This window comes from Plasmodium gallinaceum, assembly GCF_900005855.1.
Source record: "Plasmodium gallinaceum strain 8A genome assembly, contig: PGAL8A_v1_66, whole genome shotgun sequence".
Taxonomy (NCBI): Eukaryota; Apicomplexa; class Aconoidasida; order Haemosporida; family Plasmodiidae; genus Plasmodium; species Plasmodium gallinaceum.
This window is the reverse complement of record NW_021628226.1, coordinates 178,368-191,191: the sequence shown is the minus strand read 5'-3', so window position 1 is coordinate 191,191 and position 12,824 is coordinate 178,368. Positions and strand designations below refer to the sequence as shown.

The 12,824-nt window shown below is 16.1% G+C and overlaps 4 protein-coding genes across 4 annotated transcripts in view; 3 read left to right on the top strand and 1 right to left on the bottom strand.

The window, feature by feature from the left end:
* Nucleotides 1–2,335: 2,335 nt before the first annotated feature.
* Nucleotides 2,336–6,673, top strand: ERCC4 (DNA repair endonuclease, putative; the record flags this gene model as incomplete). Its single annotated transcript, XM_028670079.1, has 1 exon — nt 2,336–6,673. The coding sequence occupies one exon, from the start codon at nt 2,336–2,338 to the stop codon at nt 6,671–6,673; it is 4,338 nt and encodes a 1,445-aa protein (XP_028526867.1).
* Nucleotides 6,674–8,508: 1,835 nt separating this feature from the next.
* On the top strand, nt 8,509–9,951 carry PGAL8A_00175200 (mitochondrial carrier protein, putative; the record flags this gene model as incomplete). Its single annotated transcript, XM_028670078.1, has 1 exon — nt 8,509–9,951. One exon carries the CDS (start codon nt 8,509–8,511, stop codon nt 9,949–9,951), a length of 1,443 nt encoding a protein of 480 aa, XP_028526866.1.
* Nucleotides 9,952–10,975: 1,024 nt separating this feature from the next.
* On the top strand, nt 10,976–11,254 carry TIM9 (mitochondrial import inner membrane translocase subunit TIM9, putative; the record flags this gene model as incomplete). The annotated part of the gene is made up of 1 exon (XM_028670076.1): nt 10,976–11,254. The coding sequence occupies one exon, from the start codon at nt 10,976–10,978 to the stop codon at nt 11,252–11,254; it is 279 nt and encodes a 92-aa protein (XP_028526865.1).
* A 223-nt stretch (nt 11,255–11,477) lies between these two features.
* PGAL8A_00175000 (conserved Plasmodium protein, unknown function) overlaps nt 11,478–12,824 on the bottom strand; it is a gene marked incomplete at both ends in the record, with an annotated part of 2,364 nt that continues 1,017 nt past the window's right edge. Inside the window, one exon of the mRNA XM_028670075.1 lies at nt 11,478–12,824. This exon is cut by the window's right edge and continues 1,017 nt beyond it. Coding sequence (XP_028526864.1) covers nt 11,478–12,824 — 1,347 coding nt within the window.

Below are 12,824 nucleotides of genomic sequence, written 5' to 3'. Positions count from 1 at the left end.
AAAAAAAAAAAAAAAAAAAAAAAAAAAAAAAAAAAAAAAAAAAAAAATCATATAAAATTCATATTATTTTTGTTAAATATTTTATGTTCTTATGTGAAAAGAACATTGCTACTTTTGTTTGTATCTGCTCACTTTATTTGAATAATCCAAATTTTTTGTTGAATAGCTTCCTATAGATTTTATTTTTACTAAATGTTATAAATACAAATGTGTGTAGAATAAAAAAAAAAAAACAAACTGAATAATGTATTGAATAAAAAAATAAATAATATATAAATAACTTTCTTGTTTTAATTGTTCTGCATGTTACATTTAAAATATCAAATTATTTTTTGAATGAAAAAAAAAAAATAAATTATGCTCTTATCCTTATTTTGCTAAAAGGGAATTATCACATCATAAATTACCCTTAAATATTATATTTTTATTAAAATATATTATATACATTTTGTAAATTTAAAAATATAGATATAATATTATTTATATAAGCTCATAAAAACGTTTTTTAAAAAATAAAAATCCTGTCTAATCATTTTATATTTTAATTCTTTCCTATGAATTATAATTCAAAATTTTATATAATACATAAATAATTAATTTATTATATCTATAATATACCTAACTAAATTATAATAAAAGTAACCATATAAATATTTATTATGTAGTATTATTAATGTTATTATATACATTTTTTAAGCATATTAATAATAAATAAAAAAAAAATAAATTTTCATTAGGAATAGAACATTGAAGAATTTTTAAATGAAGTAAAAAAGAATAATTCTCTATTAAATAAGTACACTATTTTTTTTATCTATTTAGAAATATACATTAAAAAAGAAACGTTTTCACATCTTGATTTCTTAATTTTAATAATCTCCTATTATATTTCACAAAAATAATTATATTTACAAATTTTATATTAAAAAGAAATATTAGAAAAATAAGAATACATTTTTATCATTTAAAAAAAATAAAAAGAAATTATGTAGAAATTTTTATTCCCATGGGATTAATGTGGATTAAGTGACACTTGTTTTTATATAACTGTTATTTTTAACGTACTTCTTTTTTTTTTTTATAATAAAAAGAAATGCTTTTAAAAATGTAATGTTATTTTTGCTATATGTAAAAAGAAAAAAAAAAAAATTTGCATTCAGAAACAAATTTTTTCATTCTGATACTTTAGTCTTTTATTTATATTTTTTTTTTTTTTCTTTTTAATAATAAATGTAATGTTTGTTATAAGTATAAAAAAAGTGAAGAAAATTCCAATATTGTAATATGAAAAGTTATAAAAATTTTGTAAATACAATTATTTCAAACGAATATATAAAAATAAAGATTTTATTTATAGATACTTTATAGTATTCAAATTATTTTATTTATAATTACCATTTAATAATAATACATTTTGTATTAAAAAGAAAATAATTCATGATAATAATAACATTTTTCTCTAGTATTTTCAAACACCAAAATTTTCAATGTAATTTTTGACAAATTTAATTTAAAACATTTCAAAAAATATATTTTAGTTTCAATATAATTGTTTATATAAAAATATAATTAATTAAACCTAAATTTTATTTTATTAATTCATAAGTTTATTTAGTTAAAACATAATTTTATTAAACTTATTTAAGTTAAACATTATTTTAATGAATGTAACTTTATTTTACCAAATAATATAGAAAACCTTTAATTAATTTCATATTTTGTTAATCATGTTTCCCTAAACTTTTTTTTACTCTTTTCATTATTTTTAATTTGAAGCCAATTTTTTTTTTTTTTTTTTTTTTTTTTTTTTTTTTTTTTTTTTTTTTTTTTTTTGTTATTGTAGATCGATAATTTTTAAATAATTTAAAATGCTTATAAAAATTATATTCTTAAAAATTATTTTGTAATATAAATTATATTTTTTAAAAAAATAGATTACTGTTAAAAAAAGAATCCTTTTTTTTTTTTTCAAGACATTCTCTTTAGGAAAAATCATATTATTAAACATTATGGAAAATAAAATAATAGACTTCATATATTTTCAGATAATTACAAATAAATAAAATTTTTTTTCTTTTTTTCTTTTTTTTTTTTTTTTTGATATTTGTATCATTTAAATGTTTTAGATATGATAAACATTACAAAATAGAAAACTCTATAAAAATAATATTTTTACATAGAAAAAAAATGTAATAATAACTTTTTTGCTAAATTTTTTTTTTTTTAATTTTTAATATTCTGTTTTATTCTTATCTTATTATGCTTTTTAAATATAATTTAAAAGTTTTTGTCTTGTTTTATTTTAATATTTCTGTAGATTAAAAGTAAGAATAAAATGTATCCTTTATATTATGAAAAAAAGATTATAAAAAAATTAATACAATACGATGCGTTAATATTATTAGCAGATGGATTTAACGAATTAAATATTCTAGCACTTTTTATTTTTTATTACCAAAATAAGAGTTTATGGTATGATAATCCTATAAATAATAAAAATATTTTCTTTGATTTATTTAAATTAAATATAAACAGAATAAGTTATGATAATGAAGAAAATAAAAAGGATACAAATTATTCTGAAAAGCTTGATGATTATAATGAAAAAAGTGAACATATAAAGGACACCTTTAAAAATGATGAAAATGAAAATACCTTTGATCAAATAAAAAATGATAATAATGAAAACTGCAACTTAAATAATATAGGAAATAAAAACAAATTAATATTTATATTAAATGTAACACCTAAAGAATATAACTTATTTTTGAAATATCAAATCCAGTTATATGAAGAAATTAGTAAACTTGACAAATTATTTAATAACAGTGTTAAAATAAACTATCTAAAAACTGAATATATAAGGAATCAAAAATCAAATGAAAGAATTGAAATGTATATAAAAAGAGGAGTATATTTTATATCATCAAATGTTTTATTAATAGATTTATTAACATTTAAAATAATCCCTGAAATTATTGATGGTATTTTTATTTGTAAAAATCATAAGCTTATTTGTAGTACGAAAGAAGTATTCATTATAGAAATATTTAGAAGGAGAAATAAATTTGGTTTTATTAAAGGAATAAGTAATAATAAAAAATTAATAAATAACCAACATATTTTAAATATTTCCCAAAAATTATTCATGAAAAAAATATACTGTTATCCACGGTTTCATAAAAATGTTCATATTTCATTAAATAATAAATATATACAACCTAATATATATGAGTTAAATTTAGATTTACCTATTGACACAAAAAAAATTGAAGATAATATTTTTAATTTGATTCATTATTTAAATTTAGAAATCAAAAAATTTCACACATTTGATGATTTTGATATAAATTCATTAATGTACTCAGATAGTGCAGAAAATTATATAATGAATTATATAAAAAGTAAAAATCTTACTTATAATACAAAAAAATTACTTAAAGAAATTATTGTATTAGTTAATATTTTATACAATTTATACAATTATGATAGTTTAATATTTTATAATTATTTAAATAATTTAAAAGAGGCAGATAAAGAATCAATTTGGATGTATTGTAATGAGGCAAACGAAATTTTCTACTTATCTAGTGAAAGAAAAAATAACTTCTTAAAAAAAATTAATATAGATAAAGATCAATATGGAATGGATGATATACAATGTTTTATAAATAAAATACAATATAATAGTGAATATTTTTATAATTCATACAAATCTAAAAGGGAAGAAAATGAAAAATATAAATGGATATATGAATTAGTTTATAATAGAGATATATCTTTAAATGATTATAAAAAAATTATTTTAAAAAGAAATTACATAGAGAAAAATTGTGTTAAAAGAAAAAATTATAATAAAAATTATGAAAACAATAAAATTGTAAGTAAAAAAATAAAAACAACAAAAAATGTACATTCTAAATGTAAAAAAGAGTCAGAACTTTATCTTAATAATGAAGAAAAAAAAGGAGAAATAGGAAAATCAGAAAGTTCTAATATTAATTTCAAAATAAAATGTGAAAATTATAATTTGAGTAATGAATATCATATTATTGAAAAAAATGATTTTAGTCAAAAAGTTGATATAAATGAAAATACAGTAGCATACAACTGCGAAGAAATAAACAAAGAAAAAAAAATTGAGATAAATGAAGATAGAAAATTATTAAATAACGAATTAATAAATAATAAAAAAGAAGAAATAAAAATAGAGAAAAACACAATTCATAATAATGATAGTAGTGATAGCGCTAATATAGACAAAATTGATTACCCAATTGTTATAATAGTTGATAATTTTTATGCACAAAAAGAAATTTATAATCTATTGATACATAAAAAAGAAAATAATTTAGATTCAAACTTTCCTCTAAAATATGAAGAAAAAATTAACGAGTATAACATATCCGATTCTTCAATGAATTCTCTAAATAGTTCTGAAAAATCTTTTAAAAGTAAAAAAAATTTCTTTTTAGAAAATATTAATTATTACATATCTTATAATATGATAAAAAATAAAACGTTAAATCTAAAATATATAAAACCAAAAATTTATATTTTGTGCATTAATAAGTACTATGATAACATATATACTAGTGAAAATTTTATTAATAATTGCTATAAAAAAATTGATATGATTAATTTAGAAAGTCAGAAAAATTATATGAATAATTCTGATAAAGAAAAATCTAAGGAAAAGAAAGATAATGAAAAAGGTAATTCAAACCATTTATCATTTGATAATGATGATATATTTGAAATAAATGAATTTAGTGGTAATTTAGATTTCTTAGAATTGTTTTTAATGAAAATAAAACCACATAGAATTATTCTAACAAATTTAGATTTAAGTATATTTAGGAATATAGAAATTTATTGTGCAAGGTTGTTCCGATATCATGTATTTAAATTGCACAAAGAAGAGTGTTTTAAAGAATTAGCAATGTATGAAAAAAATAATTTAATGTATGATAACTTTCATAAAGATAATTTCTTAATTAAAAAGGAAGAAATATTACAAAAAGAAAAAAGTAATAATAATAATTATAAAACCATAAAGAAAATAGAAAGAAATAAAGAAATAAATAATTTTAAAATAATAAGAATATTAAGTGATATGTGTAATACAGTCGAAGTATTTTTAATTTTTTATAAAAATAGTGTATTTTATAACAGATATTTAAATAATATAAAAATAGAGAAAAATAATTGGTTGAACTTTATTGAAAATAAAAATAACCTTCGTTTTGAAGTAGATCGTAATATATTTAACAAAAACGAAGAACTTTTTAAGAAAGTTATAAATTCATATTTTTTATTTCAAAAAAAATTTAAAGAAAATAAGAAAAATTTAGTGAATTTTAACAAAGCATTATGTGAAGAATTCAAAAAATTTCAAGAAGTTAAAACAGATGAAAAAATAGAAAATAAAAATGTATTAGTAAATTCTCTAAATAGTAATTTTATAAGTATGGAAGAAGAAGATATTTTTATAGAAAATTATAAGTATAAGATTAATAAAAAAAGTGAAATTGTTACTTTTGATGAAAAAATTATTCAAAAAATTCAAGAAGTATTACATAATTTTTCAATAGATTCTTTTAATTTAAACTTTATATTATATAGTATCTTTAATAATACTAAACCTATAATTATTGTAGATATAAGAGAACTAAAATCTGATTTATCATATAAATTATATAGAAGTAAAATGCATATAATTCCTTATTCTCTATTAGTTGGAGATTATATACTAACAAAAAATATATGCGTTGAAAGAAAAACAATAGTAGATTTAATTCAATCACTAAATAATAACAGATTGCATAATCAAATTAATCAAATGTCAAAGTATTATTCTATATATGTATTATTAATAGAATTTAATAACAAACATTTATTTTATTTTTCCTCATTAAATGATAAATATTCTATTTATACTAAGTTAATTATTTTATGTCTTCAATTTTCTAAACTTAAAATTTTATGGAGTCCTTTTTCTCTTTTTACTGTTAAACTTTTCTGGTCATTGAAGGTAAATTCAGAACAACCAGATATTTTCAAATCGCTTCATATTGATATAACTTTGCAAAAAAATTCGCATCAACAAGTTGAAAGTTATCAAAAACAAAAAAATAAGCATAATGAAGAAAATAAAATTATAGAAATTAGTGAGGAAAAAAAAAAAAATGAAAATTTTAAAGAAATACTAAATAAAGAGGAAATAGACATTAAACAAGATGAAAAAGAAAAAACAGAGAAAGAAAAAACAGAGAAAGAAAAAACAGAAAAAGAAAATAATAATAAAGGACATACCAGCATAACTGGAGAACTAATGAATGAACAGATATATGGAAGTTCTGATGATGAAAGTATGAATATAAAAGATTGTAATTATGAAACAATAAATGATTTATTTGACAAAAATTTAAATAATATAAATAAATTAGATAATGAAAAAATATTTAAAAAAGTTGAAAATGCAACTAACTGGAACGCTATTGAAATTTTAAAATCACTCCCGGGGGTTACAGAAAAAAATATGCATCTTATAATAAATAATGTTAATTCATTATATGATTTATGTGAAAAAAAATTAGAAGAATTAGAAAATTATATGAGTAAAAATAATGCAAAACTGTTATATGAATTTTTAAATACAAATGTATCATAAAAAATGAAACATATACTTATTGTTGTCTCATTTTTTTCCCCACCTTTTTTTTTTTGCATCATATTTATTTTTATTTTATTAACTTTAAAATATTATTTATTCTTTAATTTGAATTACATTAAGCTTTTTTTTTTCAATCACTTTAGTATATTTTTGATTTCTATTATACTTATTTTTCAATTTTTATTATTCATTTTTAATTTGAAAATTTTTTATTGTATTTTTTATTTAATTTGAATTATTTTTTTAATTTTAATAAAATAATTAAAATGAAAACAAAATTTTTTCTTCTTTTTTTTTTGTTGTCCTTTTAATATCCACAATAATAATTTACAATTTTGAAAAAAATCAAAATATTTTTAATATAAGCTTTAGTATACAAAACCTCAAAAATACATAAAAAAAATTTTTTTTTTTTTAAGCTAAAATGTTATATATTTTTACTATGTAAAGTTTACAGATTAACTATTTTTTTGTGGGAAAAAATTCTCATACTTATTCTTGATTACCTTCCTATTTCTAAATTATGAATATAAACACTCATTTTCTTAATTTTTCTTTTTTTTTTATATATATGATTTAACTCTTCATATATTTTATTTTGTCTTAATTTTTAAATCTATTCTTTAACATTTATATTGTTATAATTTCTATTTATATTTTAAAATAATCATTGATAAAATATTTTTTTTTTAATATCAGGAGATACATATATATTATCTAATACTACTTTTTACGAAACTTCAGGAAAATGAGGGTAAATAAAACATAAATTATTTTTTTTTTTTAAATTATAATTCTTCATAAATTTTTTTAAAGCTCTATATTATTTGTGTAATTATAGTTCAAAAGAAAAGTATTTTTTTTTTATTCTTTTTAAGTCTACAACACAAACCTATTTGTAAGAATTTTTCTAAGTTATTATTCATCAATAATTTTATTGTTTTTTATTTAATAATATTTCATTTTAGTATGTAATTATTCAATTTAAATAATTCAAAAAAAAAAAAAAAAATAAAATTAATTTAGTATATAATAAATATACATAGTAAAAATTTTAAATATAATCTCTATAATTTAAAAGAGTAAATATTTTCTTTTATTTTCATTTTCTATAACGTTTTTAATAATTCTATTTTTTATTAATCCATTAATATAAATTTAAATAAAATGAAAAGGAAAAAATAGTTTAATTTTTTTTTTAATTTTTTTACAAAATTAATTTAGCTTTTAAAAAACTGAAAAAATATGAGTAATATGAATGTATTTAATATTAATACATTACGAAAATATTTTCTTTATAATAATATTATATTGTCAAAAATAAATATAATAATTACAATTAAAATTTGGTATTTTTATATTTCTCAAAATTCCATAATTTTAATCTTTTGTTTTTCTATTATTTATAAGAAAATTTTTTTTTTAAATAGCTATAGCCAAAATATTATTATTTTTACAGATATAAAAAAAAATTGGAAATATATTTTTTTTTTTATTTTTGTGTTAGATTTAAAAAGATATTTTGATTTCAATATATATGAGTTTTTAAAAAAAAAAAAAATATAAATAAATAATCTTATAAACAATAATGAGAAAATATTATATGAAAATTTCAAGTTTTAGTTTATTAGTGTTATGTTGAATATGTTATTATACACATAAATATATATATATAATTTTTTTTTTTTTTTTTTTTTTTCAAATGTTTTTCATTATTATATGTTAATGAAAAAATAATAACTGGAAAGAATAGACTCTATTACATTATATGTACATTTAATTTATATTAATTTGTAAATAGCTTTTTATTTTATTTATTTCTTTTTTTTTTTATGGAAGCATATAATAAAAATGAAGAAGAAAAAAAAGAAATTAAAAATAAAAATAAAATATTGATATGCGGATTAATATCTGGTATACTAACAAAAACAATGTTTGCCCCATTTGATAGGATAAAACTTTTTTATCAAATACAGCCAATGTTTTATCATTATAATACAAAAAAAAAAAAATTTATCCTTAAAAATACAAAAGAATCTACAAATAATAATATATTATTAAATGGAGTAGATAATAAAAATTTTAGTAAAACTAGTGAAATCAAAAAATTTATAAGTAATAAAAATATAGTTTTTCATAATTTCAAAAATTCACTGAAGGAAATAATAAGAACTAATAAGAAAAAAGAGAAAAAAATTTATATGACGAATAAGACATCACAGATTTATAAAAATTACAATAATTCAATAAATTCTCATAAAACTTTTAAAAAAATTTTATTTAATTATAAAAATAATTTATACTTAAATAATTTAAGTAAAAATTATAGATTTTTAAATAGTTATAATGTAAAAAATATGTTACAAAATAAATTTAGTTATTTAACTGGAAGAAAAGTAAATAATCAAACATTTAAATACAAAAATATTATTCAAAGTTTTATTTATATAATTAAAGAAGAAGGTATATTAGGATTGTGGAAAGGCAATTTAATTAATACAATAAGGGGTGGTTTAGTTTATTCTTCTAAATTCGGTACTAATGATATAATTAAAGAAAGTTATAAAAGAAAAAAAAAGAAAAATAATGAAACTTTGAACGAATATGATATAAAATTAGAAAATAGTAATAATTATACGAAAAATACCGTTGAAAAAAAAAAAAAAATTAACTATTATGAGAGTTTAACAGCAGGTTATGCATCAGGAGTAATTCAAAAAACAGTATCTTATCCGTTAGATCTTCTAAGTATTAGAATGGCATTAGGTATAAATGAAAAGTATTTAAGAAGCAATTTACAGTATAAAAGAAAATCAATTTTTAAAATAATTAAAGAAATAAATACAAATGAAGGATTTTCTGGTTTTTTTAAAGGATTTTTTCCAACATTATTAACAGGTGTACCATATGTAACACTACAAATGTTATTTTTTGATTTTTATAAAAATATTTTTCAAAATTATTTTTCTCACAAATCTAATTCGTTAAGTTCCATTGCCTTTTATTCTTCTATATCAGGATCGTTAAGTAATTTAACATCTTTAATAATTGTTTTTCCTGGAGATACTGTTAGAAAAAGAATGATGAATAATGGTATAGATAACAAAAATTATATTTATAAAAATACATTTCATTGTATTAAAAATATTTATTGTTGTGAAGGTTTTAAGAATTTCTATTATGGTTTATTTCCATCTATGCTTAAAGCTGTTCCTTCTGGGGCTATTCAATTTATGACTTATGAAATTCTAAAATATATGTTAACACAAAATTAAGTAAAAATCTTAAAAATAAAAACATCTTTAAGAAAAAAAAAAAAAAAGAAAGAAAAACATTTTAATAATATAATATTTTTTGTGACTATTTATACATAACTACTATTTTTTCTTTTTTTTTCCAAATAATATTTTTTTTTTTTTTTAATATTCTTTCAAAAAAATAATATTTTTAAATAAACTATTTTATTTTTTTAATGAAGTCTTTTAATATATATATATATATATATATATGTATATAATTTTTTTTAAATTCTTGTTACTTTTTTAATATTTTTTTTTTTTTTTTTTAATTTGTCATCTTTATATTTAACAGTATAAAAATTTTTCTACATTTACTTTTTAAATTTTAAAAAAATATAACATTGTTAAAGTTGTGAAAAAAAATTTACTAAAATTTTGCAACATAAAAAAAAAATATAGGTATATCAATATTTCTTATAAAAAATAATATAGGTATATCAATATTTCTTATAAAAAGTAATATAAGTATATCAATATTTCTTTTAAAAAAAAATATTTTAAATAAATTTCTTGTTAATCTAGTTTTCATATTTGTATTTTTATTTAAAAATAATATGTATATAAATAAGAGTATTATGTAACAAAAAAAAAAAAAAAAATAATAAAATTAAATAAAATAATTTGTTATATAAATAGAATTTGTATTAATAAAATTTGAAAAAAAAGTTAAAATTTGTTAAAATGAGAGAAGAAAAAAAAAAAAAAAATAATAATAATAATTAAAAAAACATTAAAATTACATAAATAAAAATATATAAATCTTTATATATGTTCTTTGTTAAACGTAGTACAATACGTTTTTTTTTTTTTTTTTTAGAAGGATATACATATATATAGATGTATATAATGTAATATTAAAATAATTAATATTGTTTTTTTTCTTTATAATTTTATTTTTCTTTTTAATTTTTTTTCTTTTTTTTTTTTTATTAACTTTATATTTATTTGTTATATATATATATATATATAAATCATAAGAAGATATATATTATTTTATGAAATGGAAAAATCGTTAGATTTAAGTAACTTTAATAAAAATGATAGGGAGAAGATATTGAGAAAAATAAATAAAGCAGAATATGAAGATACAATGAGCACATATAATTCAATTGTAGAAAGATGTTTTAACGAATGTATTACATCATTTAGGTCAAAACAGCTAGATAATAATGAAAATAATTGTATATTAACATGTGTTAAAAAGTTTTCAATTTTTTCCCAAAGAATTGGTATGAAATTTACTCAAAATTTAAATAATGAAATGCAGAAAAAAAGTTAATTTTTATATTAAAAAATCTTCAAAAAAAAAAAAAAAAAAAAGATTATATAAATTCTTTTATTCTTTTTTTTCTATTTATTCGAAAAACTTTTTTAAAGAAATTTTTCATAACATTTTTTAAATATGCTCAAAATGTTTTATATATAACTTTATAATCAATTTTAATCCCTTGTATATAATTAATTTTTAATTTAATAAATTTAATAAAATATCATTTTCTTTTTTAATATAAATTATTTGGTTTATGAAGAAAAATGTAATCTTTTATCAAAGTTATATCTTTAATAGATAACAAAAATTTATGAAAAACATGATTATTATTTTTGATAAATAAGAATGTTAAAAAATATTTAGAAAAATTAAATATGAATGAAAAGGAACTTTTAGATAACACATAAAAATGTATATCAGACATTTTATTCTCATTTTTATTTTCATAATAATAAATTAAAGACTCTAAAATTTTCATCATATGTTTCTCTTTATACATTGCTTGATACAGTGGTTGGTAATTGTTAAAACTTTCAATTAATTCATAGATTTTTTTATTTTGATATTGTAATAGATAAAATGAATAAAATATTCTTGAATATAAAATGTAATTAAGGTCACTTTTTATAAAAATGTCACAAAAAATATCTAAAATTTTATCAATTCGTATTAAATTAAAAGAATAATATTCTAAAATATATATGATGTTATTTATATAAATAGAATTATTCATCTTAATATTATATAAATTATTGGGATAGTAATTATTTTTTTTTATATTTTCATAATCAATATAACTAAAATTTACAAATTCATTATACTTTTTATCATAGTTATTTTTTTTATTATGATTATCATTGTGTTTCTTATCCTCATCTTTATGAATTCTTTTTAAATTTTTAAATTGATCCTCATAATTCATAAACTCAATATTTTTTTCAATACTTTTTTCTATTTCATAAAATAATTTCTCCATATTATGATTATTCGAACAGTTATTATTATTATCATAATTTAAATTTTCCATATTATCCTGAATTTTTTTTTCTTTGTGAATATTATTATAAATATCTTGGTTACTTAAAATAAATTCATTTAGAATGTTAATGAATTCATTTTCTTTAATTGAAAAATTCTGTAAACTTTTGCAAAGTATGCCAACTTCATTAATATTAAAAAATTTATAGTATTTATAAAAAAATTGCAAGGAATAATAAATTAAACTTCCATGTTTGTGATTTGCTTTGCTAAAAGACAATAACAAAAAACTTATTAATAAAGGTGTTAATTTAGTTGATTGTTTACCAACTTCTTCAGCAATTTTTTCTAAAATAAGTTTGTTTTTATCAATATTAGATAAAGCAGATGATATTAAACATAAGGATTGAACAGACATAAACTTAATATTTTTTTTCGTTATAATTTCTATATTTTTTAATGTATTTTTAATTGAATACATTAGATTAAAATTATATGAATTTTTTTTTAATAAATGTGTTTGTTCTTTCAATTTTTGTAATTGTTCGTTTTTTAATAAAATATTATTCTCAAGTAAGGATATATTTTTTTTTATATATTC